At 39.1% G+C, this 17138-nt stretch overlaps 1 protein-coding gene across 1 annotated transcript in view; it reads left to right on the top strand.

Moving 5' to 3' along the window:
• The window catches only part of znf644b (zinc finger protein 644b), a 61348-nt gene that overhangs the window by 32360 nt on the left and 11850 nt on the right, over positions 1-17138 (top strand). Inside the window, exons 5-6 of the mRNA XM_053683827.1 lie at positions 5710-5756; positions 13928-16717. Of these exons, the coding sequence (XP_053539802.1) occupies positions 5710-5756; positions 13928-16717 (2837 nt within the window). The remainder of the gene's footprint in view (positions 1-5709; positions 5757-13927; positions 16718-17138) is intronic.

Below are 17138 nucleotides of genomic sequence, written 5' to 3'. Positions count from 1 at the left end.
GTATTTCATTGTTCCGAGAATTGTTTTAAAATTTAAAAGCTGCTTGATTGATAAGTCTTCACCCCATGCAGTGTGAATTGTCTTTTTGCAGAAACTACAGATTTGAGTTGTCTCATATGTGTGTTTGAGCTTTGCTTGTGGTTGCAAAAATCTCTCCAGTTCCTCCTGCATAACAGCAAGCCTAGAGTATGGTTCTACCACCAGCATTCTTGTTCATAGAATGGTGTTCTCTGGGCTGTATTTGGTTTGTGCAAAACATTGTGCTTTTAGTTTTAAACCAATGGCTCAACTTTTCTCATCAAACCACAATATCTTTTTCCAAAAGTTTGCAGATTTTCTACCATGACCGGTCGCAGAAATGGTTCCCTTTTGGCCACACTCCCATAGAGTTCACATCTGTGAAGAGTTGATGTTGAGTGCACAGGTTCTTCCATATCAGCCAGTGAACTCTGTAACCCCTTCAGTGTTGTAACTGGACTCTTGGACACTTTTCTGCCAATTGCCTTTCTTGCCCAAGTTTGGCCTGGCCTTGTAGTGTAGTGTCTGATTTGTGCCACTTGTTTTAATGGATTTTACAACACTCCTTAGAAGGTTCAAGTCTTTGCTGTTATTTTAATTTAAAAAAAATGGGATGTAGCATTACAGCAAAAACTGGTAATGCAAGTAAGATCACTCTTGTGACGTTCTGAAATTTTAACCTTTGCTCGCACAATCTAGAAACATTGTTAGTGATTATGAAAAAACACAGTGTGTGTCCGTCTCAGGAAAATCCATTCAAGACACTGTGGCTGAATTCTGGAAAAAGAACCAAAAAGTTTTTCTGCCAATAATATACTTCAACAACAAAGAAAACATATTTACAAAAATGACATGGAATAGCCATTTCTTTAGGTTACCGTGTAACCTTAACTTGAGTGTCATGTTATGTAAGAAGCTATTTTAACATGCCTTGGCATTTCATATTGGGAGATATGGGATCTATACTGTAGAAAATGGGAAATTTGACCATGTGTAGAGTTTCCCCAGGCCTCTACAGAGTTACAATGTTTGGTCACTTTGTGGGATTTAACTCTGTAACTCAACAGATAATAAACAAAATGGAAGCGTGTGATAACGGAGCATATCCCTAATTTCTCCATCTGGGGATTAATAAAGTATTATCATATTTTATCCAAATAATTCCAAATTATTAGGGCATTTGCTAAATTCCAGGGTTTTCAGTACCGTGACGTAAAATGGGCATTTCTGGAGGTGTGGCAAAGATGCCCTCTTACAAAAAAAAAAAAGACGGGAGACCGAGCATGCGCAGAATACTTTATGCGTACATTCCCAGAGTCAGTGATGTAAGATGGACAAAACAATCATATCTGTAACTATTTTTTTTCATTTTCTTAAAACCTTTAAGAGATATATATATATATATATATATATATATATATATATATATATATATATATATATATATATATATATATATATATATATATATATATATATATATATAAAATTTAAAATCCTGTAAATGCTAAATTAATTAGTTGAGTATGAAACCCTGGATCATTTCTGAGTTTTTGTTTTTTATAATGGGGCAACAGCAGAGGAAATGATACAGAGGAAGAACTAGTGCAGATTTTTTTTTTCTTGCATGAGGAGCAAACTGGGCTTATTTAAGTGAAACAAGCATTTCAGGACAATAGTATTTTTCAAACATGAAACCTGAAGGGTATCTGAAGTTACAGCAGTATAAATGTAAAAGGGTATTTGGCCTGAGACCCCTGTGATCATGGACTGGTATTTGAAGTTATAGCAGTATAAATGTAAAACCCCTGTGATCACAGACAGATCTGCAGCAAATGGCTTTTCTTCCCAAACTGCTCATGATCCTTGACCTGTGCAGATTCTCAAAATAGGCCACGCCTCCTGGATGACGCAATATCTGTTGCGCTGTCCTGAAATCCCTGGAAAAAGTGCCTGGCAAATTATTTGATCAAAGTAATTGGATAATAAAATCATTCACCATTGGTATTACATGACATTGAGTGACCTTTTTTTCTTTTTAAATCAATGTTTTAAAACTGGGCTACTAGATTTAGCTAAAAATATATTTATTTGAATTAATACATGAGCATTATTATTATTTTTATTTATTTATTTATTTATTTATTTATTTATTTATTTAAATAATGGTGTTCCTAATTTAAAAGTGTAAAGGCTTAACAGTTCTAATTAATTAACTGCCAAATGAAGTATGTGGCCTAAACCTACAGTTTATTTACAGCAGCCATTTTCTTTTTAAAGCAAACAGGCATGTGGAACTAATGCCTGATGGGTGTCAGTAGAATATAAGTGGCAATGCAATTACACAGATATGAATGGGGGGGTTCGACATAAATATCCCCTGTGTCACACAAGCCAATCAAGCCAGCCGATCTCTTGCAGACAGCCTTGTCAGCCTGAATAAGTGAAACACTGCAAGCCAATATTGTGCAAATTGACCTTACAGAGTGACGCATAATCAAATATTTGCACAGGCTTGTATTTCTAGAATATGCACAATTAAGAAATACTCATTGCTTCACTTCTGTGCGCCATCATGTTCCAGTCCCACTGTGCTCGAAATGTAAATGCTGGGAGTTACAGGAGCCTGAATTAGCAACCCAGCACAACTGTAATCGGGCCGCAGAGGAATTTCAGCAAAATCCAGAACACGGAGCCCTCCATAAATCTATTATAGACACTAAAAAATAGAGACATGTACTCCTCCTCAGCTACACGCCACATTTACCCTTGCATTCACTCGTGTATTATATGGTTTAACTGTATTGTTTTATAATGCATACAAACGTGTATAATTCCTTTTGTTAAACCCAAGCATAGTTTACGAAAGGAGAAAGATGCATACTTTAACTGCATGATGTGGACAAATCAAGGTCATATTGGCCTTGTTCTGACTTGCTATTAACATCTGCCTATCAGATGGCTATCAGACCACAAATGGGCAGTGTTAAATACAGATCTAAAAGAATAGATCTTAAATACAGTTGTCCCAAAACAGGGTTAATGGCTTCTTGTGATCCGATCACAAAATATCGTGCCTCTCTAATTCATTATGCCGTGGTAGGTAACATAGATAAACTATCTAAAAAATGTTGCACATTCAGCCGATTTGTAACCATTTTGAAGGCCAAAGAGTTGAAAAGGTAGGATATGATTAATGCTTTGGGATTGTATGGAGAGCTATGTTTTGATCAGAGCTTGAAAATCAGGACCTTGCAGATGAGTTGAGGGATTAAATGTGGATTATTTGCAACTACTATGCATAACAATCAGATGATTGTTGGTGACAGTCAGATGTGAGACTAGGGTCAAGGTGTAAGCGATGGGAGGAGACCAGTATCCGAGAACCTTAGAGTGCAAGCAGGTTGAGATTTGGAGGTTATGGATTAAATTAGTAAGACTGGTAAAGAAGGCAGGATCAAAAGAACCTGATCGTAAAAGACAGTTGGGGTTTAAGGTACAAGGGGCGGGAAGAGGCCGGTGTCGGAGGAACTAATGGTGCAGGTTGTGTAGGAGTTACAGTGGCATGGGAAGAGGCCCAGTGCAAGAATATCTGAAGTAGGGCCGTGTGATATGGCGATGCATATCGTAGTACAATAGAAGTAGTCTGTTGATTGTCTCGATCAGTTAACGACCGACACCAGGTAGTATCTACCCAGCCAGACCTGAGGTCCAGTTCCAGAACTTTCAAACTGACGGTCCCTCATCTGCTAAATGAATAATTGTAAATGAATTAATATGGTAGATATTTTCCTATATCACCAATGTCACAAAAGACACTTTTCATGGAGGAACATGGAGGACCGTGGCAGAGCAAAACTCCCTGCAACACTCCGACACAGAACAGGCTTTAGTCCAACTAAAAGATGAGGAACTTGTACCTAAAAAGGTCTAACGTCTAACCTAACATCTGTCCTTTTGTATTCCTGAAACTTGAAATTGAATAGAGCATTTTAATATTTACTTTTTACATTTTGGTTTCATATTGTTCAGGTTTTAACAGTATGTTTTTCTTGTTCTCATTTGTGATGGTTTTGTTCAACGTCGCTTCCACATAAAAGGAGAAAAGAAAGTGCCTTTCACTTGCATTTAGCTCGCAGTAGGGCTGCAGGTAACAATTATTTTCAAAATCAATTAATCGGCTGATTTGTTTGTTTATTTATTTTTTCATTTATTTTGAATAAAATCCACAAACTGAGTGTTACACACACTTTATATATATATATATATATATATATATATATATATATATATATATATATATATATATATATATATATATATATATTAGTGTGTGTGTGTGTCTGTGTATAACTTATAAAATTTTTACATTAACACAACTGTTTGTCCTATCTATCTAAATATAAAAAATATATACGTGTTTACATTATAAATGTTTATGCATTATTTTAATGGATGCACAAAAAGCACTGATAATTAAACTACAGTCCTAAATTAATAATAAAATCTCACTTTCACTGCGCCTTGTGGTTTCTGTTACTCATTGCCTTTAGACATATTGTTTTACTTGTGTTTACTTTGATCGGACCGTTTTAATTAGACCAGAGGATCTCAACCTTTTGTAACTAAAGCCTCCCCTATCATATTTATTTATTTATTTATTTATTATTATTATTTTTTAAATCATCTGAAAAGTGGTCTCTTATGTAATATGCTGCTTTCTTTAATGACATACAATTTTTTTCGGTAACATTTAATTTTGTGCAAGAAAACTAATGTTTGGGAATCTAAAATGCTTTTTGTACTGACTTAATAATGTAGAAGTCATAAAATAAAAAATCTATAACAAAGTTTGTACTAAAAAGTAGGGTGCCTAAAACTTTTGCACAGTATTGTACATCATTTCAAGATTTGAAATGATCCATATTGTGATATAAGATTTTGTCTATGCTGCCAAGCCCTAGAATCAAGAATATCTGGCAGGTGGGTTAAGGTCGGGGAGTGTGGGATGGTGAGGAGGTAAGTGCTGGAGAACCAAAGAGCGTGGGTGGGTTAGGATTATTTAGACCTGAGAACGTAGGTCTGTTGGGGTTTAAGCTGTGAGTGGTAGTTTGTGAATGAAGAACTTCAGGTGAGGCCATGGAATGCTTTGGAAGTAATCGGGAGCAGTTTGAATTTTCCTTCTGTGTAGCACAAGTTATTGAGTAAAACGTGCATGAAGGAGTGGCATTGCGGGTTATTATACGTTTTCTTATCAGAGCAGACAGATTTATTTATTTTTTTAAGGGTCTGATGTAATTTACTTGCTAACGTTAACTCATGCTAAGCCTCAAAGCAGGTTTTGCTTTTGGAGAAGTTTTGTCTTTACAAGAGAATAATAGTGGGAAGGTAAGGTATTTTTATGATGCAATGACCTGAAGTGATTATATTTAGGAGCTTTGTTCAGGGGCAGGTTTGGGCTGGTCTGGACCATGATTTGTGCAAATGCAGGTCTCTGGATTCCTCACGCCCATCCTTCCCCCTCCCGTACACGATAGTATTTGTAACAAAAGTTATACACTGAACTTGATGAAAAAGGTTTTTGGGTTTTTTTTTTTCTCCCCTAAAAAGTCTCATCTTGCTGCACAGCCTGATCTGCTGCATGTGCTTTGTGTTCAAGAAAACATATTTCATATATATTTTCTTTTCTAGGCTGGCGATCACATGTCTGGATGGTGCCACTGTTTTGGAAACTATTGGTAAGACCTGTTGCCAACACATTCATGTAATACATATGTTATATATGTGGTATTATTTCTTAAGATTATGGTTTTAGGTTCATAATATCTTATAAAGTGAAACTCACAATTTAATATAGTATTATATTTAAACCGATGGTTGATGGATATTGTATTGCTGTCTCTTGGACATTGTTGCATACATCATATATGTAATTGCATTTAATATTATTATATTACCTAATAACCTATATAATTAATTGCATACAATATAATATATTGCATATAAAAAATAGATGGCAATGCAGGATCTATTGTAACTTTCAGCAAAGCTCACTCTAGGTGTACACAGTGTCGTGTTTGTGTATGTGATGTTGCAGACGTTCGGCGACACTTTGAGTCGAGCTGGGATGTGTGAACTGCTGTGATACTATAACTGGGTGTGATCAGCAGTCAAATGAAATAAGAGCTGTCAGTCACACTTGCCTGGCAACCTCGTCATGGCAACATTCGTCTTCTCTTTTGGCACACCCCACAAAAGTCAAAAAGAAATCCAATTCCTGGTATCGTTTGCATGTGCAAACCTGACAAAATGACTTTGCGTAATTGGACAGTGATCTGTGACCTGCTTCGTGTTGCGAACAGATCGAGTAGCTATCAAGAACTGTGTTTTACAGTTGCTTGTGGTACCAAAGAGCTGTTTCTTTAAAGCTTGTACTCACATATATGCTGTGACTACTTGACTGAAATGGGACCGTGCTTTGCGTGTCTCTAAATCAGCAGCTCTTATTCTCATCCTGCACCTGTCAGACTCCTTATGTTACCGTAACTTCCTCGAGCCCTATCACGTTAACGGTTAATGGGGTAACGAGTTTCCTCACCTGAGGTTGCAGGCGTGAATAAGGTTCACTGAGATGTCCCTGTAGCAATCGCTTATCCACACCTGAACAGGCAAACGAGAGGCTTTCCTGAATTAACTACTTCATTAAGGGAATTACATGAAACGCAAAACTTCACACCTCCTCTCAAAAGCTGTACATGGACGGAATCAGCACAACTTGCATCAGATATCTCCACCATAGCAATGTCCCTGTTAGATTTATCACTAGGGGGCAGAATTGGATCACTGATTTTTATTTAACTCGCATAAACATTAACAATAATAATCAGCTGGGTTGGAGGATAGTCTTTGAAAACACAGGGGATAACATTCTGAATTTACCTTGTGAGTATTCTGTAGCATATTTCATTACAGTAAATAAATGTTTAGAATTGTCAAATAAAATAGATTGGATATCCAGCAAAAGACCTACTCATAGACATAAGTGAACATTGGGAAATACTATAAATAACAGCGTCTTAGTAGTTGCTCTACACAGTTTTACTGAAAGTTCTTTCTGAGTAAAATAATGGCAGCCTACATTAAAACCCACACCACGCTATATCATTCCATGTACCTATATAACTTCATAACAGAAATATAACTATAGCTTGATTTTATTTTTTATTAATCATATTTAACAAGCTGAAGAAAAACACAAATCGCCAAGCACAGCCCTGTTAGTGTTTTCTCAGTAAAATCTATAGTAAATAGCAGATGTCTCATAGGGATTGCAGGATTAATAGTACCAAACATTTCAGCTTCATTCATTTTCTGGTATTGAGCAAATTAAACCCACACGGTCTGTCCTATGAAAGGTGCAACAGTTTGAAAAGGGGAAAAGCCAAGGGCTCTTTGTGGTATCCAAACATTTGATTAACTTTGGATCAGCCAGAGAGAATGGATTGAAGTCGTGTGGTGATGATTATATATCGGTGTATAAAATTAGCAGTATTAGGAGAATGACGGTAGTCTGATACTAGCTGTGCTGTGTGCAATGTTATTTCTGTTTACTATCACCTAATAACTATGGGAACTAATTCACTAAATCTTCAAACAGGACGTAGTTTGGAATTGTAATGATACTCCATTGTCCTTGATCATCTCTTTGAGATGTATAAAATACACGAAGACAATGTGGTTTTCAAAAGAAATGGCACATATTCTTATTAAACATTGTCAAAGTCATGAATTTTGTTAGTCTGCACATTCATTTGGTACTTATGTCTTCTAGGTGCCGTGACTTGTGCTGTAATTGTGAGGCCACCTGTTGGTCAAGAGTGAAAAGTAAATGGAAAGCAAATGTCATGGGCACGTTTTAGACGAATCAGAATGGAGATAAAGTACTGAAAGTATATACATTTATTAATTGCATTCAGAGCAATAAGCATTTGAGGAAGACTTGAACTGAACAGTAGAGCTGAATGATTCGAGGTTAAGAGTCTTGCTAAAGAGCCCAACAGCTCACAGGCAATCGCAACCTTTCCTTGCCAGAGAAACGAACCTGTCAGGCTACCATTAAATGGCTACCATTAAGCATTGTACTGAAATTCAACTTGATGTAGCTCTCATTTATTAAAAAAAAAAAAAAAAAAGTTTTCAATCCAGCATGTCACATCTACAGTACATTAATCTGACAGAAATGAAAATGACAATATAAACTACAATAATGTGTTTGTGTATACAGGAGGCATCAAATAGGCAGGAGGATTTAAAGCCTTGCTTTCTGAATTTATTTTCCAAGTACTGAAAATGAGTGCTAGTTTTCTTAACTTTTTCTTTTGATAAATTTTTCATCAACTTCTTAACCTCATTAGATTGTACCTATTGAAGCGATATCATTACATATGCTATCCCTCGTACAGAAGAACACACCGATAAACCTCCACACACACACACACACACGCATGCACACACATCACATTACTTTGTCTATCATATGTCAAAGGAGACATTTTGATCTTTTTTTTTGATTCGGTCAGTCACATTTTGATCTTGGCTCTGATGCATCATTAACATTTGAACATTTCCCCTTATTCCCTTGCAGGATTAATGACCTCGCCACACCATCCCCACGCCCCCTGCTGCTAAACCTTGTATTAATTGGGACGTCAAAAGCCACTTCTCCCACTCTTTATTGTATACGTTTACCATTAGACTCATTAGCTTCCTGTCGCTTCCCGTCCAGCCTCTCCTTCCCAGCCAGGCGTGACTCTCCTGGGAGAACATTTCCATCTTTCCACTAGGCCTGTCTCAACATTATCCCTGCTGTAAACGCCTCTCCTCTGATGGCCCTCTTTTGATATTTCTTTTTTTTTATTTATTTTTTTTCTTAAGGTCGCTCTGATCAAGGGCTGCTTGGGTGTTAATTGGTGGCTTGTGTGCGGCTCCGCCTCTTCATTCAGCTTTAATGGTCACCATTGACAAACAGCAGCCAAATAACAATAGAGTGACTTTTTTATTTTTAAATACCCTCAGGGAAATGTTTGAATGAGGTGAGGTGATCAGGAGGCCCTGTGTGTGTGTGTGTGTGTGTGTGTGTGTGTGTGTGTGTGTGGTTGTATGTGTGTGTCGGGGGGCGGGGGGGTTATTTATTCATTCATTCATTTAAAAAAAAAAAATTTTTTACTTTTTAAAAGGACTGTGCATTATGGGAAAGCCCCTATTTGTCAGGATTGTTTACATGTTGACAGACTACATAATGTAATTGTTTTGCATGTAATGTCTGGTCTATCAGCACAGCTGAAATCGTTCTAGTTCTTTACTGATCCTCTCTACTTTAAATTAACTTCCCTTCTGCTGCCTTATGTTGTTCGCGTCTCACTCAGCACTTCGCGCTACATTTTAATGAAAGCTAATAAGAGCGGCCTCGTCCCAATACCTCCGGCTCTTGACGTTTCTCTAAATGTAAGTGTGCTGGTGGCTGCTTGCCAGACCCGATCCTGTTTTTGGAGCCGAGCTTCGACACCGACATGGGATCGTTTTCATCTGATCAGTCACTTGTCTAGGCGAAGTGATGGTGACAAAGTTAGGGCAGCCCCCCCCATAGGAGTCAAGCAGAGACAGATGGTTGAGCGTGTGTCCTCAATCACGCACACATCTGTGCATTTTTCAGAGTTTTAAAAGCAACATAAAAGGAAAATTGAGTACATGAGAAATTGATTGTGAGCTTCATATTTTGAGACCTACAGTAAACCGGGACAATGTGCTAACGATCAGTGTCAATTTCTACAGATTTAAAGCAATATTTCAGGCCAACCAGGGGGGAAGCATACGATTTCTCCCTTTAGTCCAAATGATGTTATTTAAACTGTCAGGTTTTTCAATATCTCAAACACAGTTGTTTATGTTGTTTCTGACACTGTTATCCATAAAAAATGGACAAATCACATCACATGGCCAAAAACACAGTAGCAGCAGCATCTATCTTGAAGCCAGAATCAGTTTCTTCTACAGTTTGGTGTTGCTTCGCACAAACATCAGATTTAAATGCAGTTCTTGCATAAAAAAAAAAAACCTGAACCATGACCCAACGTCACCTGTTTGTAGTTATGTGAGCTGTATTTATAGTTTTCATAAAATTTTTTTCTTAGGTTTACATTTCTTTTTAAAACTGGAAATAGTTCAGTTTTAACTGGAGTCTGATTTAATGAAAACTTATTTATAAATGTACGTGAGCCAGGTTTCCATCCTGAACAAATAAACAAATGCTTCATTCAAAAGGTCTGTTAAAACACTGAAAGAAATTAATCAGCCACCGAAAATATGACTACCAAGAAGAATAAATTTGCATTAGATGCAATACCATTTTTAATTTTGATATGGAAGTGTTTTACGCTCAAAAGATGTGTTTTGATATCCAAATTACTTTTTGAATTGCCTGAGCTGTGGTTCGTCTGCACAAGACTCTGCACCCAGGTCAATATAACCACATGGTGCTCTTTCGCTCTTGCTCTCTTTGTTTCTCTTTTTAAGAAAAAGAGATGGAAGTTGAAACCTAACAAAGCCCTGGGAAAGCCCCATCAGACGCCTCCCTCTCTTAATCCCTTTAATTTTGAAAGGTATTTTTTAAGGCTTCAAAGTTGATATGGTTTAATCCCTGCTTGAACACTACTGGATGGTAAATGAGACCGCGTCAGCCGCTAATCTACTCACCACAACAAAATCCTTCTTCAAGATGAGGTTGCACGGGCTTCCTGTGAACTCGCCGTTTGATGTTCCCTACCTGCTATCGAACACGGCTTCTGTCTTAACCCGACTGTCACTCGCTGCCTGTCCCCTTTTATCAGACCCTTGCTGCTTTTTTTTTCTTTCTTTCTTTCTTTCTTTCTTTTTTCCCCCCAACATGTTAAAGCTAGCATCAAGCATGAACCTTGCTCAATAACTAACTTTCCCTCTATTTTGGGAATAGTTGATGAGCTCTGGGAAGAGGTGAATAGGTGTCGAATTTCTTTTAATTTGGCTTTGTAGAGAGACCGTATCAGGACAGGGTGTGTTGTGTTGTCGTTTTTCGAATTCGGTGGTCCATTTTTAATCGGGATGAGCTCACGTTGCTGCAGCTTTGCATCAGCGTAGCTTTCAGCAGCTGCCCAGGGAAAATGCAGCCTCTCACCATTTGTGCCGTCTAGGATGTTTGAATTGTCAGACTCTGCTTCTCGATGAGCACTAGTTTGTTTGAGGGTGAGATTTTATTTATTTATTTTTTTTGGAGGAGATGTTCCAAGCGAGCACCTCTGTGCTGTGAGTAAGTAGTGTAATAAAGGCAAGTTATTTCTGAGCTCTTATTTGGAAAAGTGTTCAAAAAGGGAAGTTTTTGGGCTGTGCACCTTTCTGCCTTCTCTGTGAGGGGGGAAAAACAGCAAGTTGCTTAGTAACCTCCCTTGATTAATTTTGCAACTTGTGGAACTGCAGCAAAACTTTTCCTCAGTGGTTTTTTTTAAAGTATACACCCCGGGGATGTTACAGTCGGAATGAGCAAAAATGACAGAGTTGCCAGTTTATTAGTTAAACCTGCATTGTAGCTACACTCGCTGTCCATTTTTAGATATGGACAGATACGAGGTCACCGTATTCCTGACAAGTGGGCAAGTGCATGTAGAGGTGCACAGGTGGCTCCTCTGACTCCGTTATGCGTTAGGAGGTGTTTTGCTGGCATATTTTGGGTCAACATGCCCCCTATGTCACTACAAATCAATACAAAGTCATTCTGACTAATCACCATTATCCTACAATAAAACGTCCATCCTGTATGGTGTGTTCTCCTCCAAGATGACTCCACATGCACAGGGCATGAGGGCTCACTGAATGGTTAAGAAGTATAAAAAAAATTATATTACGCTATATGCTAAACCTACATAAGTATAATAAATGTATAAATTGTTAATCACAATTAATGGTATAACTGCAATTAAATGCAATGATTACAATAAGCAAGGAATTTATACTAATATATTTTCTTTACGGGAGTTATTGCTGAGTTACTAACACCCCAGCCCCGAGACCCCCCCCAACCCCCAGATTAATAGCGGTCCTTTTTTTTCTTTTCTTTTTTTTTTTCATTTGACCAGTCAATGCAATTTGTATTTATAGAGCACTTGTGTACATTTTTCAGAATAAGTAGGAAGAAAAGAAATTAGAAGTTCAAAACACAAAGTAGATCATTGCCGGTAGTTCTTATTCCCCTCTGATTAATAAATATATCCAAGAAAAGTTTATCTTCCGGGATTGCAGAATAATGTGTAATGATAATATGCAATTATCACCTCAGATTTATTCAGCAGTAACCTCACGATGAGGTGTAACTTAAGTGTTAGAGCAAGTGCTGATGGAGAGAGCAGAGAGCGGCAGAGAGAGAAAGCACAGTGACATATGTGTGTCGTGGAAGTGTTAAGTGCTCTTTTACTTTTGCAGTTAATTTAGACAGATCACAGTGGGCTCTCTTCTGATTCGTCCTCGTTTGTATATTCGTTATTGAACATGTTCAAAGGCAAGGAAGGAGGGAATGAAAGAAAAGTGAGCGTGAGATTGGAAGAGGGAGGGGAAAAAAGAGCTAATCGCTTCAGATTGATCCCTGCACAGGAGTGCACAATTTATTTAATCTTGTAATCCTTGTAAATAGCTCCCAGCAAGGCAAAGTCAACCTTTTAACATTGATTAAATGGAGTAAATAGAAGTGAATGCATTTTTAAAAGATGCATTGCATTTCACCCCTGTTTGTGGTGTATGGAACAGATTGGGGTGGAAGCTGGCAGCTAATGAGGCCTGTAAATTTAATACCGAAATCGGCTTCTGATGGCTTTGCCACCCTGCTGTTCAGGGCTTTCAGTGAAGTTTGCTTTAAATGTGGAGCGTCTGTTCCCCCTCCGAAAGCCCCTCACACCAGAACAGATGGAGAGAATATGGAGCCGGGAAGGTTTACCTTGGAGGTGGTAACAGTGAAGCCACTCATTAACACTGAATTTACCACTTCGTTAGCAACGCAGCTTCCTGTTGAGAGCAGCCAGTGCTGGATGTCAAATCCTCAGAGCATACATTTATCCAAGCAAGTCTGGACCCTTTTAAGGGGTTCGAGTTTTTTAGTGAGGAGGAAAAAAAATAAGAGAAACATCCCATTCTGCAGGTTCTGCTACAAAACCATATAATGGTTAATATAATCCTTCATTTCAAGGTGCAAGTTTGTCACTAGCCACTTTTATTTTTCATCTATCTATCTGTACAGTGTTTTGGGGCTGTGTGTGTGTGCGGTTGCACTTGTGTGCCAATTTGTCAAGAATCAAGCAACAACAGTCTCGTGCTGGGATGTGCTTTGGCACCATCAGAGAGTGCTAAGATAGAATAATATGATCTCATTGGAGGTGTACTTTGTTCCCATGGAAATTGGTCAATTTTAAGAAGTGGCTGAGAACTTTAGTGGGAGGAACAGGAAGGTCTGATCCCAAAGGTGTGCTCACATAATTAAGCTTCCTCACCAGTGTTTCCAGGACTAACAGCAGGGTGTGCTGTGAATAGATATGGTGGCAGTAGGTGTGGAAACCCATAATGCAGCTTAAAAAATAATGGCCTTCTTGGTTTTGGCTCCTTTGAGAACATTTTGCTCTCTCTCTCAAGTAGAAAATGGCTATTTATACATGGGCAAAAGGTTATCATTTTTAGGTTTTACATTGGCCAGTGCATCTTTGCCTGAAAATGGGTGAGCACATATTTGTGTTTTTACCACAATGTCATTTAACACATTTTCTTTCCTTTGTTTAATTATCCAGTTATTGTACCTTACATGATAATGGATCTGTTTAATGCCAATTGTGTTTTGTAGATGCTGTCTCTGCCATGGCAGCAGTGAGAAGTAGTGCCGAGAAAGAGGTGGAAACTGCTGAATATTGCACTCAGGAGCTGTCAGGCTCTCACACTTCCTCTCCCACCACCTCTACCTGCAACAACAACAACAACAGCAGCAGCAACAGCAGCAGTGTGGGACCACAGCAGTGCCAATCTTTGGACAGTCACCAAAGCCTTTTAAATGGAGCACAGCCGAACCCATTTGTCTGTGGCAGTGTCCTGGCTGCCCCCTGCACAGATGATTCATTGCCTTCAGGAGCACTTGTTAATGGATCTGCTTCACACTGTACCTCAGAGGAACCCCACGTCCCCAACAAGGATTCGTCCCCTTTGCCTGGGACAGACACCAACCCTGAGGTGTTGGAGCCTCCCTGCGAGCTTCAATCAAACACTTGGCGAAAAGCAGAAGGGCACGTTCTGAAAGCACCATCCACACGGACCCTATCTGATTCGGACAACAGCGACTCTGAGACTCCCTTGGTGGGGAACAATGCAGATAGCGGGGCAATCAGCCGGGTAGGGACAAACAACAGCGTCAAAGCAGGATCCTTGTGGGATGTTGTTGAGTCCGAGTCCGAGTTGTCAGAAAGCTCCTCTGATAACTATGATGGCCTAAACAGAAGTCTTCGAGAGAAGTTTATGTGCTTCCTGTTGAAAGGCAGGATACTTGATGAAGTGGTGAAAGGAAAGATAAAGGTGGGAGGCCTTCAGTCAGCCAGCTCAAGGAGGAGGAAACGAAAAACATGCAGAGTAAAAAGGATACCAATGGAGGAAAAAGTTAACGAGGGCTTCAGCTGTGCCTCCCTTATTAACATGGACTTGGATTTTGAGTCGTCTGTTAGTGAAGAACATTCCTTGAGGCAGGATTCGGAAAGTTTGAAAGCACACATAGACTCGCATCTGGGGAATTCCCAAGACAAGAAGAACTTAATTTCAAGTGAGAATGTAGGCAGGCCCAATGAAGCAGACACCTACGTGGGTGGCCAACCTATGCCATTAAAGAGAGAGCTGGAAATAGGCTTGGAGTCAAAGCAGTCGTTCTTCCAATGCACAAAGTGCAATGTTAATTTCAAGGAGAAAAAGCATTTGCATAGGCATATGATGTATCATTTAGATTGGCATAATCAGGTAGGGCAAGCGAGCATCCTTTGCCCCTTTATATGCAAAGAGTGTGGGCGTTCATTCTGCGAGCGTTCTTCCTTGCAGAAGCACATGCTGATCCACCAGGTGCGAAGGGAGAGGTTGATGGAGGAGATTAAAGATCTGAATGACCTGAGAAGCCAGGGAGGAGAAGCTCGGCTGCAGTGTCCCCAGTGTGCTTTTAGAACTAACTGTCCACAAACATTCATTGATCATGCCAAGACCCATGAAAAGGACAAACATTATTACAGTTGTGAAGATTGTAGTCGCATAGTGTTGAGCAAGTCAGATATGGAAGCACACCAACAGATCGCTCACCTCCGTGCATGCCAAGGAAGAGTCATAAAACCATTGGGCATGCTTATTTGCAAAATTTGCACATTTAGAACAAAGTATAGAGACATTTTAAGAAAGCACCTGGAACTCGTACATGACCAGCCACTATGTGATTATGAACTTCAGTCACACAATATGGTAGCTGACCCTGCAGGGTCTGTGTCCAAGCAGGACAGAGTAACGGGCCAAACTGAAGCAGACAACTTATCTCCAAAGTTCCTCAGAGAGAAGCAGAAAAAAAGTGGAGCAGGGCTGTCTACATGGTCCAGTGGCCTTGCTGACCTTTTCCTGAGCGATAAGGGCACACAAAAATCCTGTAAAAGTTTGAGCTCTTCACTGGCCAAATGGAGCAATGGCAGCTTAGCAAACAACCTGTCACCATCTTCCCTGCAATGTGACAAGCCAAGTAAATTATCTCGGCCTACAGAGAGAATAAATGTGACAACAGGTCTCTCCTATGTTGAAGAGGACAATCAAGAATGTGAAAATGTTGTCTCCAAACAGAACACAAAATATCTCTCCAGGTTTGACATGAATCTTGCGATCAAGTCTGCAATCTCCAGCAAAGCTGTACGTCTGGACCACGATGTTGTTAACACTTCCAAAGATCCCTCGCCTGGAAGCAGTTTAGCAGTACAGAAACAAAAATCTCCCTCTAAAAGAAAAATGTCCATTCCATATCACAACACTCCTAAGAAAATTCCAATGATTTTACCAAATCATGAATCGCCAACTCCAGAAAGGCTTGATATTTATTCTTTGCACAGTGGTAACTACAATGGCACGAATTTTGATTATGCCAATCAGGCAAATGATGCCAGTTATCCCAGTGAGGGCATAGCACACTTCCTGGATAGCAGCGATGCCACTGACCCCATAACCCAGCAGGGATATTTCCTTAAAAATTACATCCATGACTCTCCTGATCAGTCAGATCTTGATAGCAACGTGGAAGACGATGATGAGATCAGAACACTCGTAGTGAAAGAAGAGAACATAGAGAGTGCTGTGAGCGAGGACAATCCAGAGTGTACTGATCCTAATCTCAGTGATTCTTACAGTAGCTACTGCGTGTCCCCCGTGTTTGAACCAGATCGGAAATGCTGTCCGTACTGTCCTGCTGTGTTTGAGTCTGGGGTGGGTTTGTCCAATCACATCAGAGGACATCTGCATAGATGTGGCTTAAGCTATGAGGCTCGTCACATGCTGTCACCTGAACAGGTGGCGTCTCAGGACCGGCAGCCTCGCATTCGCAGAAGAGCATCCTCCCTGAGCAACAGAATCAGGAGAGGTGAATTACAACTGAACACTTACCAAATTAGGTTTAAACTAAAGTCAAATTTTAAATGATTAAAAAAACTCCTTTCCACAAGAAGAAAGTAATGGGAACCTATTTAACTAAAAATATATGGTCTATAGAATCAAATATTATGATCTGTAATCCCAGGTTTAAATAAACACGCTCATAAAAGATCTGGGATAGACCACATTTTATTAATTTAAAAGCTGAATGATACTAAATGAAAAACAAGTGGTGCCTGGTGTTCAAGATGGCTGCCTATTGCTACACTGTGGCATTAAGGGACCTCAATGATGATCTGTTGTTGTGTGGTGGGTTTTTATTTATTTATTTTATTAAACAAGTTTTATTTATTTTTATTTTATATTTTCATGTGGTGGTTGAAATCACAGTCCACCACAATTCAGGTTAA

The sequence above is a fragment of the Ictalurus punctatus genome, chromosome 11 (assembly GCF_001660625.3).
Source record: "Ictalurus punctatus breed USDA103 chromosome 11, Coco_2.0, whole genome shotgun sequence".
Taxonomy (NCBI): domain Eukaryota; kingdom Metazoa; phylum Chordata; class Actinopteri; order Siluriformes; family Ictaluridae; genus Ictalurus; species Ictalurus punctatus.
Note: the sequence above shows the minus strand (reverse complement) of the source record. Positions and strands in the feature narration are given on the sequence as shown.